The sequence below is a fragment of the Dipteris shenzhenensis genome, chromosome 33, assembly GCF_047967505.1.
Source record: "Dipteris shenzhenensis isolate YYH24624 ecotype China chromosome 33, Dip_SZ_1.0, whole genome shotgun sequence".
NCBI lineage: Eukaryota > Viridiplantae > Streptophyta > Polypodiopsida > Gleicheniales > Dipteridaceae > Dipteris > Dipteris shenzhenensis.
Genome location: NC_141628.1, coordinates 13,820,914 through 13,843,245, shown reverse-complemented (window position 1 = coordinate 13,843,245; position 22,332 = coordinate 13,820,914). Strand labels below are relative to the sequence as shown.

Here is a 22,332-nt window from a genome sequence, read left to right as displayed (position 1 = left end):
ACAAGCTACAACCAAAAAGCACCAAATGTATCTTCTTAGACTATTGCAATGAGAAGAAAGCCTAGAAGTTGTATGACCGAGAGGCAAAGAAGATCATAGCGAGCCGCGATGTGGTGTTCAGGAAGCAGCCACATGCAGTGGAGGTAGCGAAGAGGTAATTCACTATAAGAGAGTCAGATTTCTCAAAGTTGGGAAAGAAAATAAGAGAGAAAAGTTAGAGCTTGTGCATACATATGTATGGGGTTCTGTTGATGTATAATCTCTTGGTGGTACTCACTATTATGTTACTTTTATTGATGATGCGACTAGAAAAACTTGGGTTTATTGCATTCAAAGAAAATATGATGTCTTTGAAAATTTTAAGAAATGGAAAGCTTTGGCTGAGAATGAGGCAAGAAAGAAGTTGAAGGCTCTCAGATCTGATAATGGAGGTGACTGCAACAAAGAGTTTTATAGTTACTATCCATACAATGGAATTTGTAGAGAGAAGACAACTCCAGAGTGCCACAAGAAAATCTTGTGTCAGAGAGGATGAACAGAACAATCATGGAGCATGCAAGGAGCATGAGAGTGCACGCATGGCTGCCTTATAGCTTTGGGTTGAAGCACTAACCCAATAGAGTGCTATAAAGGAAAGGGTTAGATGCCCTAACCCTAACCCTAAAAGGGTTTGTATATATTCTACATTTTCAACTAAATCTAGTGTAAAGATAGTCATTTGTGGTGTGCTCTCTAGCTGTGCCCTCTCTCCTCATCTCCACTCTTCTCCTCTCCCCTCCTCATATTTTATCACATACTATAGACACAATGCTATGTCAGTCAAACTCCTAGTGGCAAGGACATGCATGAAGGTTGGTGCAAAACTCGAGATAGCACTAATAGTTTAGCCACCATCATCCGCCCACAAATTGAGATGGCTCTCCTAATAGTTTAGCTTGAAACAACTAGAGCCCCCAAGTTGAGATGTCTCTCCCTATTGAATCCAAGAATTGAGTACCTCTCGCTTTACGGGGAATGGACATTGAAGACGCTTCTCATGATGGTACCATCGTAGCCGAAATCCATTCACTAGCAGAGGCAACATGCCACCTTGGATATTTGCTAGATATAATGATGTGGACCAGCATTCATAAAAAATCTAGAAAGGTCCAAACCATCTCATTTTCAACTTGCATGCATTAGTCCCATTTGACTATTGAAAATAGAACCAATTGACCCTCTTGAAAATTTTCTTTTAAGAGGCCAAATCCACCCTTCACTTCCTACGTGCATGCACCATCTCTGTCAAAGAGTAACTCTCCATGTGGTCTTCCTCAAGTTGCTCCAACACATCAAGTTAGAACACCATCGAATCTTGTGGAAGGAGCCGGTCCTCCACTGCAATGTGGAAACTAGCACTACTTATTCCAACACAGTGATTGCCTCCATTCTAAATGCTAGTTTGAATGGGGTTAAAATTGCAGCTACCTTGAAAGACATGTGGTAAGCCCATAGTCTGAATAACAACTTATTGTCTCAGTCTTTGTAGTGATTTTTCACCAGCATTGTTGTTATCTACTTGAATTGCTTATTTGATGACTTTTCCTATCCGTTGGCTTGCAGATAGTAAGAGGAAGACTTCTTATGAATTACCATATAAAATGAAGTCATCTTCTTGACTAATTTGGCCACAAAGTGCTTCCTACGATTGCTAAGACCAACTCGATGGGGCAACCAAATCGACAGAATATATCTTTGTAAAGGCACTTGCCTGTTATCTTGCAGTGTTGTCCTGCAAAGCCCATGCTTCAACCCATTTGGTGCAATATTCTGTTGCGGCTAGTAAATAGTAGTTCTTGGTCCTTGCAGCTATGGGTTTGAATGGACCTATGAAATCCAATCCCCATTTTTGGAATGGTTCAAGAGGTAACATCGATTGCATCAGCATCCAATCTCGATCAAATGGCTGAATCTTTGGCACACATCGCACTACTATGCAAATCTTTGGGCATCCTTCTACAGCATGGGCCACCATAATCTAGAGCATGCAGCACCTTCTTTGCCAAGAGTGCTCCTGCAAAGTGACTGCTTGCCACTTCGCCATCTGCTTCTGTGAGAATCGTGTCTTATTCGTGTGAAAGGACGCATTGGAGTAGCACATCCGTCAAGTGCCAACAATGATAGAGTTGACCAACAACTACTTTGAATCCACAGCTTTGCAAAGCCAAACTCTTGCATTGATCCCTTGTCACGTACTTTGGCATTGTACCTGAGGTCATAAAGAAAGTAACTCATCATACCATGACCATGGAGTTTGTGGATGTACCTCCTCTGCGTTGCTTTCCATAGCATTTGCCATGAAGACCACACTGCACTCCACATCTGACAATGCCAATTGTGGACTCATCGAACTCCAATCGGGAAAAATAATCCACAATTGAATGTTGTGATCCCAGCCTGTGTACCACTTTGAAATCAAACTCTCACAAAAGTAGCATCCAATGTACCTGTCAGCTGGTAAGATTTTTCTATTTGACCAGATAGAGCAATGTAGTGTGGTCCACATGGAACATGAATCGGCGGCCCAAGAGATAATGGAGAATTTTTTTTAATTGAAATAATCATCCCCAAGCCCTTGCATTCCATCACTGAGTAGTTCTTCTCCACTGCGGAGAGTTTGCAAACAACTGGCATAGGAGATGGGTTGGTACCATCCCACCATCTCTCCTTGCATCAAGATGTTGCCCACTGTTTGATTAGAAGCATCCATAAAGATATGGACGTTTTGTCCCAATTTGGAGGTACTAGAATTGGTGATTTGGATAGTTGGACTTTGAGTTAGTGGTAGGCTTTATCACATTCTTTTGACCAAAGAAAGGCCTTCGGCTCTACATGCACCAAAGCATTCAACAGAATGGCCATGTGAGCTAGGAACTACAACTGCCATCCATACCAGCAGATCTGCCCCACGAACTGCAAGCACTCCTTTGGGATTGTCAATGTAGGCGCTTGCATGATCACCACACCACCTTGTCGAGGTCTACCTCGGTGCCATCTGCATTGATGACATGTCCCAGTAAGCGGCCACTATGGACCACGAATGCACATTTCATCATATAGAGACTAAAGGAGACTTCTCGATCACATTTGAAACACAACCGCAGGTGTTTTTAAAATGTGGATGGGGCATTCTGCAACCTGAACCACATCAGTGTACACACATGCACTCCCCATGTGGTACTATAAGTTGTTTTGGGTTGGCCTTCTAGTGCCATCTTGATTTGGTTGTAGCAATTGTACATTCAAAAATGAATAGACCTCATGCCCCACCACCTCATATAACATCGAGTCCATGTATGGGGGTGGAAATGGGTTTGGCACTATTGTTGCAGCATTGAACTTTTGATAGTCCATGCAAATCCGCAACTGCTTATTCTTTTTTAGCATAATGACGATCGGGGAGATCCACTCCGCATTCTTGATGGCATGAGCCATGAAATGGTACAACTGTAATCAGTAAAACCTAGACCATGGAGGTTAGGAAGGGTTTGAGTCTTTGTCTTTTTGTTCCAAAAAGAACTATCCACTGAGAGTGCTAGGTGTTGAGGGATATTTAGGCACCTAGGCTAAGTCAAAGTCATCTAGAAGTTGGAAGGTCACAATTCCTATACATGAGTGGCAGTTACAAAGAACCATAGTGGGCAATTATAACTCCTTTTGGGATTTTCTTTGTAACGGTTCTTGATATGTAGTAACAGTCAGACTGTTGTCTAATAGTATTCAGCCTGCATATTCCCTTTTGGCAAGCTAAAGGCTGTTGATCCTATTCTGATCTAGAGGACAATTATCCACCTTCCTAAATGGAAGGGAAGTACTTTGGATGTAGTTCCAATGTTGAAGATGGTTCTTTGCTGAAAGTTGTATTTGGATTACTCCTCACCTTTCCGACTCTTATTCGACTGTGTATGCTTGTGCTTGCTTCATGTTAATGGTTGGAAAGGTGTAGTTTTGAAATGTTCAGGGCTGAACAAACCTTGAACAACTCTCTAGAATTCAACTTTGCTGTGCCATGCAATTCGAATGGCAAAGTCATTGAATACTCAAATTCCTTCATAATAGAAGCTCTGCATGCGAGCACAACTAAATCATAAAAGCAGTTCTCAAGAAAATCATTCGCAAAGGAACTCTCTCCAAGACCTATACACTGCTTTGATACCACTGCTAGGTATTGGAACAAATAATCACATAAATTGATATTGTATGCAATTGAGTTGTTTTATCAAAACTACAGAGCATGAATAGAGTCAGAATAGGAAGAAAGGCGACACCATAAGCAAGCCAAAAATGATCTATTATCACGACAAAACAAACTAGAGATCAACTGCCTCACCTCTACTAAGTTTGTTGGCATACAATAGTGTAGACACTCATGTAAAAGACTTCATACTAATAGACTCGATGATGACCAACTAAGAGCAACTGCTCATACAAGACACCTACAGGAACACAACCTCAATAAAGAGAAGGAATAAGTCGCCTCTTCAAGCTTTTAACGAGATCACTGCAAACCACCTCAGCCACCACTGCCACGATCAGCTCAAGTAGCTTTTGCCTTGATACAAAGGTCACTGACTTAGCTTACTGCCAAATGGCCATCCATGAAAACCTATGTATCATGTACTTATCACATATCTCCAAGTCGGCCATCCAATCAACCATTGCCAAGTGTTCGCAAGGTTTTCTCCCACCTAACCTTAATAGACTGTGAGTCACCTGTGAGGATGATGGTGACCACATAATACTAACAACTTGTGGACAGCTCGTGCTTTGCATTGCTCTCACAAGGAGTAGCTTGGAGTGGAGTCTCCCTCAGCATTCCTTCAAGATCCTCACGACAAGAGAGTCATTGTCGAGACAACACATGCATGGAAATACTAAGGGCCAAAAAGTAAGGATAATGGTTGATGATTGTGCCATACATAATTTCTCAAACAAGATGGTAGTTAAGAAATTGAAGTTAGTTGAGAGTCCAAGTGTCCATAAATATGTTGTATCTCTTGTAAGGGCAATGATTAAAAAAGTTTGGGACACCATAATACATACTGCAATGGTGGACATTCAAGGCTACCATGATGCTTTGGATTTCCAAATAATGCATATGGACAAAACAGGTGTTGTTCTGGGTTGAGAATGGCCTTTATATTCTTGGGCATATCTTGCAAGTGGAGTTATTTTAATAACTCCATTGTCTTTGAAAATTATGGTAGAGTCTTCCACATTCAAGGGAACATGATGTATTTAATTCTCCACTTATTTATTTGATGGAATTGAAACAACCTCTACACCAACAAGAATGCAAAGTATGTATCTGTGAAATTTTTTTTGTTGACTATTTCTTTTAACTTGAAAAAGGTAAACTTTTACTTGATGTTGTTGAAAAGACAAAGCTATTTATTTACTGACTATTTCTTTTTACTTGAAAAAAGTAAACTTTTACTTGATGTTGTTGAAAAGACAAAGCTTCTTTTAATGATTTAATTGAATTTAAAGATGTTTTTACATTTGACTTGCCTTATGGCTCTCTGATGGTTGCGAGAGAGAAGTGGATCAAATAATAGTCACTTTTCCTAGATCTAACCCTATTATGTAAAACCCCTTATAGACTTAGCCAAGAGAAAGAATGCGAGGTAGAAAGACAGCTAACTAAATATCTTAGAAAGGGCCAAATTCAACCAAGTACATCACCTTGGTCTTCATAAGTATTACTAGTAAAGAAAAAGGATGGCACTTTGCATTAATGCATAGATTACCGAGCTTTAATAAAAGATAAAAGCCCATTTCTTGCATTGATGAGCTCTTTGATTTCCAAGGGGCTAAATATTTTACTAAAATTGATTTAAGATATGGATATCACAAAGTACAAATTAGAGAAGGGGATGTACCTAGGACAACATTTTGTACCATGTATGGGCATTATCACTTTAAAATATTGCCACTTGGTTTAACTAATCCTCTAGCAACATTTATGACACTTATGAACAGTGTCTTAAGCCCATATTTAAGAAATTTACTGTAGTATAAATCATGAAAAGAAAAGATGGAACATTTGAGAAAGTGTTCCAATTGCTTAGAAACAACTCTTTTCACGGCAGACAGCCTAGGGAGAAGTTTGTGTTTTTTGAGCTTTCCTTGAACCACTTGTCACAATAGTGAACGTTGATTTACACAAATCTAATGGTGTGAATTTATTTAGTTTTATTTTAACTTTATTTTATGATGCAAGTACAAAAGCACTGTCTAAGCTTTTCACCAAAAGTATGAGAAGCTTTTCACCACACGAACTACTTCTCGCTTAATTTTTACTCCAAGCTCCTAGGGTAAAAGCTCCTTCCTTAGAACTAGCATTCAAATCAATGCCCAGTTGCTCTAAAGAGGTCCTCACCAATGCCTTTGTTTGCAACTAGTGTGTAACTTCCCTTGCCATCCTTATGTGGTTGTCTTCCTGAGTCACATTCTGTTGCACACTATTGTTGCCTCATATGCACTCCAATTCGCAGAGCAGACAATGTAGGCCTCTATTCAAAGCAGGTGAAACACCTTTGGAGCCAAATCATCTCCGACATCTACTGCACACGTCTCATCAATTTTAAAGAAAAATGTGCTTGTTAATGCTTCTTCTATGAGGCCAACAACATCCAAACTCATGAAAATGGGGTCTGGTCCCATTTCAAAAAATTCGACGTCTCTAGTGCAAGAGGAAGGCCATCAATTGTCTAATAAGGAACACCTGGGGCAGCTTTCTAAGGATTCTAAGCACCTGAAAATCTTCTCACGAAACTGTATGTTTACAATCGACTACAGAACAAGGCAATCATTGCTCTAAACAAGAGATTAAGAAGGTTTGAACTGCAGGTAGCCTCTGCGGAAAGCAAATGAAAAGCCAAAGAAGAAAGATAGGAGAGGTTCACACTGCAAAGGCATCTGCTGGTAGGGATCTTACTTTCTTTGTGTGTCTCGGACACTTAAATTGAATTTGCTATGGTTTTTCTTACTAGGGATTGTGATGTCCAGTGTTGCAGGACGAGGAGAGGAAGGTGATTGGATTGGTAGCGATCTGATGAGAGGATTTTGGAGATTGAGGCGATGCTTTGGTTTCTGAGCACTTTTCCAAGTCTGGGCCTCGCCCCTTCGCGCTAGCCCAGTACCTCAAATTCAAACTGGGCATCAAGTCTCTAGATTCAAATAGATTTGAGCTCTAGATCAAAAGCCAGTCAAGCAAACCAAGTGTGGGAACATGACTGAATGTTATTGATGATAATGTCATGTTTCTAAAAGTTTTGAACCCAAAGTGAAAAGGCTCCAAAGCAATCGAATAAGAGGTTTCGCGAAGCAATAATCCATTTAAACAAATGTGAGTTCGAGCACAGAGGGCCAAGGGTTGATGCTTGAGATGTTGCAGCACCTTTTCTTGATCGCCCATGCACTATCGACAACAATCAAGCACACTTGTAGTTACTGTATGGGAGATGTAGTCAATTACTACTGACTATTTGGTTGGAATGTTGAAGAAAACATGGCAGTAGTAACTGTTGATGCTACTCGATCACTATTGACATTCAGGTATCAACACAAAAGAGACCATTTGCAATCAATAGAGGTAGCCAAGTTGGGTACAAGAGCGAAGGATGACAATACCTGTAATTATATGTTTGTAGTTCACACCATAGCCTTATTCATGTATTTATTGCTCTTTAGTTTCCAAAAGGAATGAATCTTTGGACATGAATAATAAAAGGTTACCCCTGACATTTGCAGGAAGGTTCAAGTCTTAATGGACCACGTTATGTCTCATGTCCATATTTTTACTCATTTTTTTTCTTTTCAAATTTGACAAAATGGTAGGATTCAAGTTAATCTTGACTTACAAATTTTCTATTTGTGGGCACAGTTAACATGGGAGTCGTTAGAAAAATGTGGACTTTAGGACCAATATGCAGAAATGCAATTATGGCTATTGACATCAGCAGGTAATATGCCAATATCTTATCCATTCACAAGACTTATTCTCGGCGCTTATATTCTCAATGCCCAAGGAAGGGCCCGTTCCATCGGATTATAACTCTTTGGGGAAGGAAGTGCACCGCCACCCCGCCCACACTGTGTGGTTATAATAATTATATATTATATATTATCATACAAATATTTTTAATTACTCGTCCATTCAAAATTGCTTATTTTCAATCTGAATTCTTACAACATTCCTGTCTTTTGATGCATGTTCTCAATGCGAGGGAGCAAGGAAAGCTAAGTTAGATGCAATCCGGAACATGGGAAAAAGTAATATTTCCCACCATTTCTAGACTTTCCTATGATGTGGACATCTTTGCATGTCATAAGGAGGAGGCCCTCACTCTTTTCCCACAAATACACCAAGGGGGAAAGGTGGGAAATTACAACTTGCCACATAGGATGAATTTCTTACCAAATGCAAAAAAAAAACCCTTTCAGCATATGGGAAATACAATTTCCCACAAAACCCCTCCCATGTCATAAGGCTTGAAAACCTAAATTCACGGAAAGCCAAAAAATAGGCAACTCGCTTAAAGTTTGCCCGGCTCACTGGTGTTGGAGAAGTTCTTGCTAAAGTCGCTAAATTCATGATAATTAGTCAATTCTTCACAGCTCCTTATAGTTTGGGGCTCCTCTGTCCATTCAGCTCTCGCTCTTACATCCGGTTTGGCCACAGCCTTTCTTGTAGGGTGAAAAGATGGGTGAAGTTGCCAGCTACACAATCGTGGGACTGTGCTCCGAGAAGCGGTGCAGTGCTACGGGGCTATGTCCTTTCTTTTGAAGAGGACTTGTGCACTGGATCTAATTGTGAGAGGTGGGATGGAGCCACGTGGCAAATCCAAGGAAGGAAAGGAGGTATGAAAGTTAGGGTGGGGAGGGGCCATTGAGAGGAGGCCAAGTGGCATCAAGAAAAAAGAAGCGAAAATTATGGAGCGAGAAAACGTACACGTCGACTGCAGGGAAAATGCAAAACCTCCACAAAACCCCCGGTTGCCACCCCCTCCAATCTCTCTTCTGAGCTTTCTTCTGAGCTCCCTATTGCCCTTTCCTGCTCACAATTCGAGTTCCTGCAGCCCTTACCCCCATCTGGCTTGCACCTCAGTTCCCCAGGAGCTCATTTCGTAAGCCTCCCTCGTGATTCCTTCACCCTCCTAGCTCACATCATTTCGAAACTTGACAACCCAATTGGCATCCCCGCTGCCAACCCATCTCTCCACGTCTCTTTGCCGCGTCTCTCCGTTATGCGATCTCAGCAGTGAGGCCTTGCTTCCATGGAGAATGACAGTGTCACGACGTTGGAGGCTAGGAGGTACTTCTCGAGTGGCACTGTCATGACAGAGGAGGATCAGCAGGAAAAAATTAAGTTGTTCACTGGAAAGTACTACGCGGCTTGTGCAGCGGGTGGGATGTTTTCAGCGGGAACAACCCATCTGCTCATCACACCTCTGGACGTGCTTAAAGTGAAGATGCAGGTCTTTCTCTTTGAGGACTTTTCTAAGACGCCTTATAGTCATTCAAGTCGCTGTTCTTGTTCTACATAGATCCTCGCAAATTGAACAGTCTAACGGATATACACAGAAGATAAAATTGGCGTCTACACTCTAGTAATTGAAGATAGCTTTTCTTTTTCCCCCCGGGGGGAGGGGGGGTGGGCGCGAATCGTTATCGTCTAATTCGGTTTCGAGGGGTGGTGCAAGGGTCTGTTGCTACATTAATGGTTGAACCATGTAAATTGATTGTAGTTTGTCAAACTTTAACCTGGACTGGGGAGAAGATTACTTTCGCCCAAATTCAAATGACGATAACAATTCGTGAAAGTTGTGCAATAGAATCCTTTAATATGACCTGGAATTGGAAAAAGATTAATTTCGCCCTCATTCAAATGATGATATGAAAGTTGTCCAATAAAATTTTTGAAAGTTGTGCTATAGAATCCTTTCTCATGCAAGTATGTTGAAGATTAGAGCGTTTCATAATTTGCCTTCTGGTAATCGTATAAATGGGGTCCATACGGTCGGTGGAATGTTGTAGCAGCTGTTCTGTTCCCTGCTATGTTTGATTGAGCTGATGGTTTTGATCGATAAAGTCCATGTCTTTTGCTGCACTTCTTGTTCTGCTTTTACCTGATGACTTTTGGCATATCTGTGTATAAAATCTCTTACGACTGCATTGAACTATCCTGTTGTGTTTTCAATAATTTTGGTGAAAGGTAAAGTCTACATGATTGTTGCGAATAATGTATCATGGTCTAGAGTCCATCCATGCTTGCCTGGCTAGATCTCCAAGAAGTCTTGTGTTTTACCTTATTGTTTCACATAAGCAAACGCAGCTGCTTAAAAGGGAAGGAATGATCTATATAAATTTTCCGAGTTGTCACTGATTCTACGCACACATGCAGTGCCAGTTGTTGACTTTTGAGCCTGTGCAATTAGGTTGATCCAGTCAAGTATGGAAGTATACTGGGGGGTTTTCAGCGTATATGGACAGAGCAGGGCTTCACAGGGCTGTGGAAAGGATGGGGTGGGAAGCTTTATGGTTACAGTGCCCAGGGAGCGTTGAAGTTTGGATTGTACGAGTACTTCAAGAAATATTATTGTGATGTTGCTGGGCCCAACAATATTGAGCGTTATAAGACTCTCATCTATCTCGCTGGGAGTTCTTCGGCACAGGTTATTGCTGATGTAGCACTCTGTCCATTCGAAGCTGTTAAAGTGAAGGTGCAAGCCAAGCCTGGTTTTGCAAGAGGTTTATTGGATGGGTTTCCTCGGATGTATTCATCAGGGGGATTATCTGGGTGAGTTAAGCAGCATAAATGCTTGTTTTCTACAAGTTTAAGGTGCATTCTTTTTCACTTAATACCTCAAGGTTGTAAAAATAATCTGGAGACTATGAGCAACAACTTTAGGGATTTTTGCTATTAGTTTTGTGTTGGTGACTCTGGTGTGAATTTGAGTTTACATTTCTGGGCAAGCAAAATGTTTCATATGTTGAGCTTCAATTTTTTTGTTTTTGGTGGCTGCAGGTTGTACAAAGGGCTATTACCACTATGGAGCAGAAATCTTCCATGTACTATCATAACTGTTTCTTGAACATTTTTTTCCTGTGGTTTTATCAATGCAGGTCTTGGACAAGTTATGGAGTAGGAGGCCACCGATATGTTTTTAACTACCACTAGTCTGCTCTTGATGGCTGTTTGGAACTTAAATACATGAAGAGAAACCATTAGACTGAAAAAGCGAGTATATAAGCTTTAAGCAGATATTCCACCCTTCAAATTAGGAGTTGACATATCTATGAGTAAAAAGGACCTATTGTTAAGAAGCACTTGTTATAGACGTGGCATGAGGTATGTTGAGAGTTCACGCTCAACATCATGTGATCATGTGTGCATAGCACCATCACGTGATCATATGTGCATAGCACTAACCTTATAGAGTGCTATAAAGGAAAGGGTTAGATCCCCTAACCCTAAAAGGGTTTGTATATATTCTATTTTTTCAACTAATTCTAGTGTACAGTTAGTCATTTGTGGTGTGCTCTCTAGCTGTGCCCTCTCTCCTCATCTCCACTCTTCTCCTCTCCCCTCTTCATATTTTGTCATGGTATCAGAGCTTCCTTGTCTTCCGCTGAGACATTGAGATTCTTGAGAGTGTGAGAGAGATTTTGAGATTGAGAGTTCTCTTGAGTGATTGTGAGCATCCTTTCACTTCCATTGAGTGATAGAGAAATTTCCGTCCATCTGAGAGGAATTTCCGTCCGTGAGAGATTTCCGTTAATCTCCTTCCATTTTATTCATTGTTCCATTGAGAGATTCATTGTTTGTGAGACATTTGTGAGAGTTCTTTCAGTATGATCTTCATTTGAGAGAAAGAGATCTCTTTGAGAGAATTTCGGGAAAGAGAGAGTTCATTTGAGTGCTTCTTGAGTTGTGAGAGAGATCCTATTGTTTGAGCGAGAGCGCTTAAAGATCTACTGGTTTTGAGAGAAAGAGAGACATGAATTTCTGCAACTCTCTACCCTTTGCCAAGCTTTGACATGAAGTTGGGACTGTAGTAACCTGTTGCTGCAAGCGCAGCCGCCTTCATCGACTCAGACTCCTGTAGCAACTCCATGCATTGCGACTCTAGTAGCGACCTTCATAGTCAACCTACGGCTCCATCGATCTCTACGACTCGAGCGCTTTCACATACAAATCGCGCACCCAGCATCCTGCCAACAGCTCACGAAGCAAGTCGAGGGCTTCGGACGGCCTACAATACAACGATCTCCTTGGCTCGGCCGCCATAGCCTCCTGCACCTTACTCTTGGCCTTCGAAGTACTGGGTTCTCTTCGCGGCCTCCATAATCGGTCTCCAGGCATAACAGTTATACAGCACCATCGAGTTCGGACTACACACATTATCCTACCAAGACGTGGTTGCTATTGGTAAGATCGGTCAGAGTATCCATCAATTCTTCGGGCTCGCCAAAAATGGGCAGACTTCTCTCCACCGGCCTGTGCCCAAGTCTGAGCAATTCTCGCTCCAAATGGGTACAATAGCTGTCGAAAGTATGTAATGTGACCTGAACCCGAAAGTCTAGATGGAAGAGCAAATCGAGCTCCAACCTGTTCAGCTCGACATTGCTTATGCCTCCAACTCCGGCATAGAAAGCGTTATTGTAGTGAACATCATCCAGGACCTTTGCGGCTAGCATGACGGAAGTGATCAGTAGACGGCGAACGTTTAGCGACGTCATGGGCTGATCTGGTTGCCGATGCACCACTCTGTCAATGTACACATAAGCCACAACGAAGCATGAGGCGGCTCCTTCAACGCAGCTCCTATGCTCCAACTGCTCCAGCGCTCCATCGAAACGTCGACCACGCAGCAGAAGTGCCTCCACTGAAGGTCGACCCGTCAACGACCTCCGTCGCCATCTCCGTCGTATTGTCTTCCTAAGGTTCAACACCTTAGAAAAAGACACGTGGCAAGAACCTTATCCTAGGGTGACCTCACACCCTCGGGCTTCATCTTATTTGTTTAAGTTAACTCGGGTACCGTAACCCTGGTTAGAGAGTGGATAAGGTTGGTTAACTTAACCACAGGTCAAGTTTACCATAGGTCATTGAACCATGGTTAAACTACCTTAACTCAATCCTTATCTGCCACGTCACCATCGGAGCCACGTCATCACCCTATCCTGCCACGTCATTCTGCCACGTCATCAGTGACACGTCATCAGTGCCACGTCAGCATTGCCACGTCACCCTGCTGACATCATCTGTGCCACCTCAGCAGTCCAGTCAGCACTGACCCCTGCAGGCACAGTCTCTTGCTAGGCACACTGTGCACACACTGCATGTGCACACTCCTGCCACCTCAGCACAGAGCTTCACTGGCACACCTCTTGCTAAGCACAGTGCCACATCATCACTGCATGTGACTCACAGTGACACATCATCATTGAGCACCATTTGCACTCCTTTTGCCCCTCCACCTAGATCAAGTCGTATCTCTTGATCCAGGAAGAATTTGAGGGTGCTCCAAAAAGGAAAGTCGCTCGTTTTTTCGTGCTCTACGCGCTCGTTACATCACGCGCACATTTCGGCGCAAGTTACACTCACATTTGAGCCTCGCCGACAAAACCACTTCCTTCACGCACATTTGCCTCTACATCGACGCATCTGACCCAGCACTTAAAAAGAACAAAAGAAAAGGAATTATTTGCTGCTCTTTCATCGATCGACGGTTGGTTTAGATCTAGATCAGAGTAGACTAGATCGCCATAGAGGGGACGCTTTGAATTCCCCAAGTTGCCAATCTAAGCCATGCCCGAAATTCCCGACTAGTACCTACTCGGAGTCAGTCCATACGCTCACATCCGATTTCACATCATTACATTACCTGAAACCTTACATTAATCAGTTCAGTGAGCAGACTTCAGAGTTCAGAGGCATTGCAGATTGGTTCAGTGGGCAGATAGCACTTGATTTCACACACACATGCCACCATTGTAAAGCCTATTTGGCTATCTCACGGTATCGTGCACATCATTTTTTCAGCCTTGTAAAGCGTCTTGGCTATTCCCGGCATCATTGCCACAAGCCTTGTAACACAGGTCAGATCTTATTTACTGCAGTTCTATCTTTACCGACGGTACAGAGATTTCACTTGGCATCTTCAGTGTATTTGCAGTTGATTCATACAGAGTTTTCCAGGACACTTTTTGAGTACATTGTTTGCACCATGTCGACTAGCAACCTCAATCTGGAGGCATCTGCTAAGTTAGACAACTCCAATTACGGTACATGGAAATACCGAATGGAGACCATTCTTGTGCTTCAGGACAAATGGGAGTATGTCGATGGATCTATACCTAGACCATTGGCCGATCCAACCACCAGTAGCTCTACTCCATCTGTTGTCACAGCACCAGCAACGGGATCTACAACGGGATCTACATCTACACCATCAGTTTCCGCACCAGTAGCAGATCCTGCCATTGCTCGAGCTCAAGCAGAATGGGATAAGAAAGACAAGTATGCCTATCACCTGATCAAGCAGAATGTGCAAGATGTTATGCTAGGACAGCTCAACACAGTCAAGACATCAAAAGAAGCATGGGATATGTTCGCAGCTCTCTACGAGTCCAAGAACACATCCAGGATTCTCACCCTGAGAAACCAGATCAACCAGAGTTTCCGCAACAGCAGTGAAACCGGTCATGCTTATGTACTCCGCATCAAAGGCTACAACAATCAACTTGCAGCAGCAGGAGAGACTATGAATCCCGCAGAAATGGTTCAAGTAATCCTGAATGGACTAGGAGAAGGATATGAGAATCTAGTCCAGAGTATTGCCATCCAACGGCAAATTCCAACACTGGAAGAACTTCAGTCAGTTCTACTTGGTGAAGAACTCAGGACTCAGGCCATTCAAGCACGTAAAGGTCATTCTAATGATCAGGCATTCACAGCTTCAGACAGAAGCAGAGGCAAAGGCAGAAACAGAGGTAGATCATATCAGAAAAGTGGTCATCATCAACAAAGTCAAAATCAGCATCAGCATCAGCATCATCCTCAGCAACATCAGAATCAGCAAAGAGGAAATCATTCCAACCGAGGAAGATTTCAAGGACGAGGGAATGCATCCACCAATGTGTCAAACTTTCAATGCAACTATTGTCACAAGTTTGGACACTATGAAAGAGATTGCCGCAAGAAGCAGTATGACCAAGGCGGTCAATCCAGTAGTAATCGAGGGAATTCCCGAGGAAGAGGAAATCATCGTGGTGGACATTCTAGTCACAGTCATTTTGCAAATGAACATGGCAATATGTTTCTTGCAAGTGAGGAATTGCATCAGATTGATATAATGCACCTAGACACTGATTTCAATCCCAAAGAGGATTTCAGTTATCAAGTCGACCAAGTGGAACAGGATCCTTGGTACATCGACAGGGGTGCATCATCTCATATGACAAATCATCAGGAATGGTTCACAGAAATGAAGCCATTAGAAGGTCAAAAGAATGTCATCTATACAGCAGACAATACACCGAATCCGGTTCAAGGGACAGGTGTTATCCCTATGAACAATTTCACTGGTACAAAAGGATTAGTCAAAGATGTGCTCTATGTTCCGAAGCTCAGCAAGAACCTTTTGTCAGTAGGTCAAATGACGGAACACAACTACAAAGTCATCTTCGACGGTGATGAATGCACTATCAGAGACAAATCCAAAAGAGGTCAGCTAGTAGCAAAAGGTGTCAAGGAAGGACGCTTATACAGGATGCTAGCTACAGTACCAGATAAGCATGCCATGTCAGCTCAAATGCAACAGATGCCACTATCTGCAAAATGGCACAAGAGATATGGTCATGTCAACTTCAAGTACTTGTTAGATCTCAGGAATCAAAATATGGCAATTGGGATTCAGAAGCTACAGTTTCTTGAAAAAGTTTGTGAAGCATGCTGCTTCGGCAAACAAAAGCGAACCAACTTTGTCAGAAGTACCTCTCGTGCACGAGGTATTCTTGATTTGATTCATACAGATGTATGGGGTTATGCCCAGACCCGCAGCATCAATGGTTCACTTTATTACTTGACCTTCATCGACGACTACAGCAGATATTGTTGGGTCTACTTTCTGAAAGAGAAATCTGAAGTGTTTGTCAGATTTCAAGAATTCAAAGCCATGGTAGAAAACCAAACAGGCAGAAAGATCAAGGTCTTGAGATCAGACAGAGGAGGTGAATACATGTCTTCAGCCTTCATGAATTTTTGCAAAAATCACGGCATTCGAAGACAATTCACATGTGCAGATACTCCTCAGCAAAATGCAATAGCTGAAAGGAAGAATGGGACTTTAGCAGACAGTGCTAGAGCAATGCTTAGTGAAAAGCATCTTCCGAATCAGTATTGGGCAGAAGCAATAGCTACAGCTAACTACTTGCTTAATCGGCTTCCTACCGAACCGATACAAGGTATGACTCCTTATGAAGCATTCACTGGACACAAGCCACGTATTGGGCATCTCCGCATATTTGGTTGCATAGCATATGCCCACATACATGATGATCATCGCAGGAAATTGGATGCGAAGTCACGCAAATGCATCATGGTTGGCTACAGTGAAGAAAGCAAAGCATACAAATTGTATGATCCCATCAACCGCAAAGTCATTATCTCCAGAGATGTAATCTTCGATGAGGAATCAGAATGTAAAACCTCACCTACACAGGAGATAGAAGCATCGACTTCACAGTCACCTACAGAACATGTTGATGAAGAAGAGCAAGAATTGCCAGCAACACCCCAAGCAGTGCCATAGCAGCTCAGGTGGTCTACTAGGGAAAGCAGACCACCAGCCAGATTGACATATGCTCAGAAAGGCAAAGCAATTCAGGTGGAAACCACCAACTATGCTCTTATGACTACCATCATGGCTACAGAAGAGCCAGTGTACTTCGAAGACGCAGTAGATAAGCCAGAATGGCAAACTGCTATGAATGAAGAAATGGATGCTTTGTATAAAAATAACACTTGGGAATTATGCGACCTTCCATTAGGAAAGAAGGCCATAGCCAACAAATGGGTATACAAAGTGAAGTACAATCCAGATGGCAGTATTCAGAGATACAAAGCCAGATTAGTTGCAAAAGGATTTGCACAACAATATGGCCAAGATTATGATGAGACTTATGCTCCAGTAGCAAAGATGGATTCCATACGGTTCTTGATATCACTAGCGACACTCAGTAAATGGAATGTGTATCAGCTCGATGTCAAGAATGCATTTCTCAATGGTTATCTAGACGAGGAAGTCTACATGCAACAACCAGCCGGTTATGTTGAACCAGGAAAAGAGAACAAGGTTTGCCATCTCAAGAAAAGTCTCTACGGCTTAAAGCAAGCACCCAGAAGTTGGTACAGCAGAATTGACAAGTATTTTGCTGATCTGGGATACATGAAGTCCAATGCAGATCATACTCTCTACTACAAAGTTCAAGGGGAAGATATTACTATTGCACTTTTGTACGTAGATGATCTGATTGTGACAGGAAGCAAGGATAGCTTCATCAGAAAATTAAAACAAGACTTATCTGCAGAGTTCGACATGAAAGATCTTGGACTTATGCACTATTGTCTTGGAATTGAGTTCTGGAGAAATTCAGATAGCACATTCATGAGTCAGCTCAAATATGTTGACAGTCTCCTGAAGAAGTTTCATATGGCAGATTGCAAGATTGCAGCCACTCCCATGGAACAAAGTTTGAAACTTACTAAAGATTCAGAAAAGCCTACAGTCAATGACAGATACTACAGGCAACTCATTGGATCTCTTATATATCTGACAATCACACGGCCAGATATTTGTTATGCAGTAAGCTCACTAGCACAGTTTATGGCAAATCCAAAACAGTCTCACTGGAATGCAGCCAAAAGAGTCTTGAGATACATCAGAGGTACAAGACAGTTTGGCATAGAATACAGAGGAAGTCATCCACGGTTGCATGGATACTGTGATAGTGACTATGCTGGAGATCATGAGACCAGGAGATCGACACAGGGATATGCATTTTTCCTTGGTCAAGGTGCTATATCATGGTTGTCAAACAAACAACCAACTGTTTCTTTGTCTTCGACTGAAGCAGAATATAGGGCACTCACTACAGGTGCATGTGAGGCTATATGGCTCAGAAGACTATTGTCAGAAACAGATTACTTTGATGGGTCAAAGCCAACAACAATATACTGTGATAATCAATTGGCTCAAGCATTGGCCAAAAATCCAGTATATCACTCCAGGACAAAGCACATTGATGTCAGAGAGCACTTCATCAGAGAAAGAGTGTTACTTGGTGATATCACACTGCAACATTGTGATAGCAAAGAGAATGTTGCAGACATCTTTACCAAACCACTCGGTAAAGAGCTATTCAAGAAACACCGACTAGCTCTTGGTTTGACGCAGAGGAAGGACATTCCCATTAAAGGGGTGTGATGGAATGTAATGCTCAGTCCTTCTTCGATTCCCCAGAATCATCATCTTGAGGGAAGGCCTACTTCATGATGTTGATCTTGAGGGAAGGTGTTGAGAGTTCACGCTCAACATCATGTGATCATGTGTGCATAGCACCATCACGTGATCATATGTGCATAGCACTAACCTTATAGAGTGCTATAAAGGAAAGGGTTAGATCCCCTAACCCTAACCCTAAAAGGGTTTGTATATATTCTATTTTTTCAACTAATTCTAGTGTACAGTTAGTCATTTGTGGTGTGCTCTCTAGCTGTGCCCTCTCTCCTCATCTCCACTCTTCTCCTCTCCCCTCTTCATATTTTGTCAAGGTATTGAGTAAACTATAGAGAGTAGATTCTAAATTTATACATGTAGGAGTTTCAAATGACATACATGTATACACAATGATTTATGGTGTTTAATATTTGGCCCTTGGCAGCGAGATTCCATTGGAACTTGTCAATTTTGGCATTTGCATTTTGGATGATGAACCATTGATTAATCATCAGATTTTGCAAAACATATCAGAGATTGTGAAATTTGTGGGAGCGGAGAGCATATCCAACATTGGAGAAAGCTTGAGAAAGCTGAATAAATTGCGCACACTTTGAAAGATAAAATAAATGTTTTGTAGAAAACCCTAAACCGTAGACCTAGATGAAGTCCTAGTGCAACACTTGATTTAGGGTTTTGTAGAAAACCCTAAACCATAGACCTAGGTGCAACCCTTGATAGTGCCACATGTATGGTGCAAAAAAATATTATTGTACCCCTATGGGGGGATCCTAGATTCTTCAATGAATTGGAGATCAGGTTCAAGATCTAGGACCCTATACATTGGTTATACATGTCGCAACCTATTGTGTACTCAATATTACAAGCTATGAGGGCGCTATCCAATCCATGGTGGGCATAGTCCAACAATCCCCTCCATAATGCAAGATGGTTGTGGGAGTCTGGCTTGATTCTTATAGATTTTTCCATGAATCATTGTATTTATCCCATTGCCATTTCTATCTCTCCAGCTGGTCTCCTTCCAAAACAAGGCTTGAAAAGTTTATTAGGTTCTGTAGGTCTTTTCTTTGGGGAGGAGACAGAAGGCTATCGAAAGTCAAGCTGTCATTTTGCACAAGGCCCAAAGAGGAAGGAGGGCTGGGGATTGTTGATATTCAGTAGGCTGCCTGTAAACTGTTAGCCTTACGGATAGTAAAGGCAATTCTAAGTCCTGAGCTGGATTGGGCTCAACTGCTCTTAAGGAACTTTTCTCTGGTAAGACCTTTGAGGGACCTAAGTGGAAAAGGTATCCTATGCTAGCTACCCTGCTTCACTAAAGGCAGCCCTCTGCGGGTCATTGTGGAAGCCTTTGAAGCTCTGAAAAGCCAGATCCTCTTCTCTGGCAAAGGAGCTTAGATTTTATCAGGGTCCCTGTAAATTTTGAAAGAAAACCCTCTCAGTGATAGAGACATAGTCAAAGCCAGCCTGCTTTTTGAAAAGGGGCTGCATGTTTGGGTTAGCTATCACAAAAAGATGAAGTGAAGTGGAAGACTTGGCCTGCAATCAGAAGAGAGTTTGGGCTTATTTATTAGGACCTGAATCTTGTTATGGGCAGATTGGAATTATGAGGTGGCAGCACTCATTGGAAAGGGGGCTCCACGTTAATCTACAGAAGAGAGTTCAGCTCGGTTGGGGCTTCTCATATTTTCCCCATTCCTATTCCCTTAACTGACACTGAAGATGTTTTCAAAGTGTTAAGGACCAGGTGGAAACTAGCAGATAGCAGGGTTTACTGGAAGAAGAGGTTTGCTAGGGTTTGGGTCAAAGCTGTCCCGGAAAAAATGTCCATTTTGCTCTAGCTTATTCTGCACAAAACTCTATGAACTAATTGTAGAGGAGAGACTCAACCAGACAACGAACTTTTGAAGATGCTTTCATTACTTGGATGAACAGAAATAAGAAAGACTGAACCAGGAGGTGCTGAACTTCAAGGCCCACCTGCCGTTTACAAAGAGAAATTGATGAACATGGACTAGAGTACCAGAATATCAATGTCAAGGAGGACATGATCTAGGGCTGTGGTAAAGTTAAAGCGGAACTGGTCTGATGTCTACTCCTCTGATGCCATGCTTTTCTCAAGATAGACACTGGTTTTATCTAAATTTGACTCTCTGTCTCTCATGTGAGGACGTTGATAAAAACATTATTGTAAAATATTTTGAGTTAAGATATACATACAACTTTTATGCTGAAAAAAAAAAGATTCTGAGAGATTACATCATCACGCATCATCAATCCCCCCTAAGGAAAACACAGAGAGTTGTATCTTCTTCATGTAAAATGTTCGAAAGAAGGCATCTGTCTTGGTGTAGCGCACGTAGGTCCTTGCTTAAGTCCAAAAGTGACTCGAGAAGCTTGCAAACCTTTTGCTCTTGTTCCTTTTGCACAAAGCTAGGTGGTTGTTGCTTATAAACTTCCACATTTAAGTCTCCATTAAAGAAGGTTGATTTGACCTCTCCCATAAGGGTCCATGAGAAGCATGCTGGCATGGGTAGCACTGCTCTTACATCACCCGACTTTGCAATTGGTAGCAAAAGTCTTTGTAAAATCTATCCCCTCTTCCTACGAGTACTCTTTGGCAATTGATCTTTGCCTTGTGCTTGTCAATCGATTTTCTTTTTGTACACCAACTTTGCATCTTACCACATACTTTCTAGGTGGAAGGTCAACAAGTGTCATTCTTGACAATGGCATCTGTTTCCTATTTCAGGGCATTCTTCCAGTGCACATACTCATATGCTTCAGTGAAACTTTGAGGGTCATCTTTACCCAACACATGAATCATGAGGGGCTACCAATTTGGCTGGTTGTCTCCTGCTGCCCTTAGGGAAGGCCTTTAATTTTGCATCCTCCATTGTCTTTATGTAACATGTGGGTAATATCTCAGATTTCTTTTGGCTTCTTCGGACTGCTGCAATTGTTATTGTTGCTACTGTTTTTCCACCTGCGGGTGCAAGATTTGCTGCAGCAACTTATGTTTGTTTTGGCCAATAGAGGTAGGGGTTTGGGGAGCATCCTGTCCTTTATCTATCCCAAAATTTGCCTGCAGTTTTGAGACAGAATAGTGACTTTCCTTTCCTTGAAGATCACGTCCTACTCATGATTCAAGGTGGTACAGCTTGTACCCTTTGCTTTGCTAGCTATGGGCAATGGAGATGCATATGTCTGCCTTCTTGTCCAATTTCTGTGTACTAGAAGTGGGCTGCTGCCATGATGGAAGCACCCACATCCCGTTATGGGTGCACTTGAGGTTTAGTGGCCTACAGATCTTTGGCAGCTGTGATAGCTTGCTTGGTTTTGGTAGCCTAAGTATTTCCATCGACAGTGGGTGGCATCTAACAGCTTGCATGTTAGGTCAACCATAACCATGGATTTTTATGGAACAGTTATGATAAAGTGGGGAATTATGAGGGCTCGCTAGTGCTTGCTTTAGTGGAGCGATGCTGGATCATCTTAAGGGGAAGGGAAGTGATGAAGCTCAAAAGAAGAGTTTTGAAAAATGAAAAGTAGCTATAGCAGCACCTTCTGGCTTAAAGGTAGTGGATCCTAATGAACTATTCATGGTTGAAACAGATGCTAATGATTTTATTGTTGGAGCGGTAGTTTTTCAAAGGATCAATCAATAGCAAAAAGTTAGATCCTTCTCAACAGAATTACTCAACATATGAGAAGGAATTGTATGTTATAGTTTATGCCTTAAAGAAATGGAGGCATTATTTGTATT

General features: G+C 42.1%; 1 protein-coding gene across 1 annotated transcript in view; it reads left to right on the top strand.

Annotated features, from left to right (window-relative positions):
* The first annotated feature begins 9,031 nt into the window (after nt 1–9,031).
* The window catches only part of PHT3;3 (phosphate transporter 3;3), a 65,699-nt gene continuing 52,398 nt past the window's right edge, over nt 9,032–22,332 (top strand). Inside the window, exons 1-3 of the mRNA XM_087371826.1 lie at nt 9,032–9,521; nt 10,482–10,843; nt 11,072–11,115. Coding sequence (XP_087227952.1) covers nt 9,321–9,521; nt 10,482–10,843; nt 11,072–11,115 — 607 coding nt within the window. The 5' untranslated portion in view covers nt 9,032–9,320. The remainder of the gene's footprint in view (nt 9,522–10,481; nt 10,844–11,071; nt 11,116–22,332) is intronic.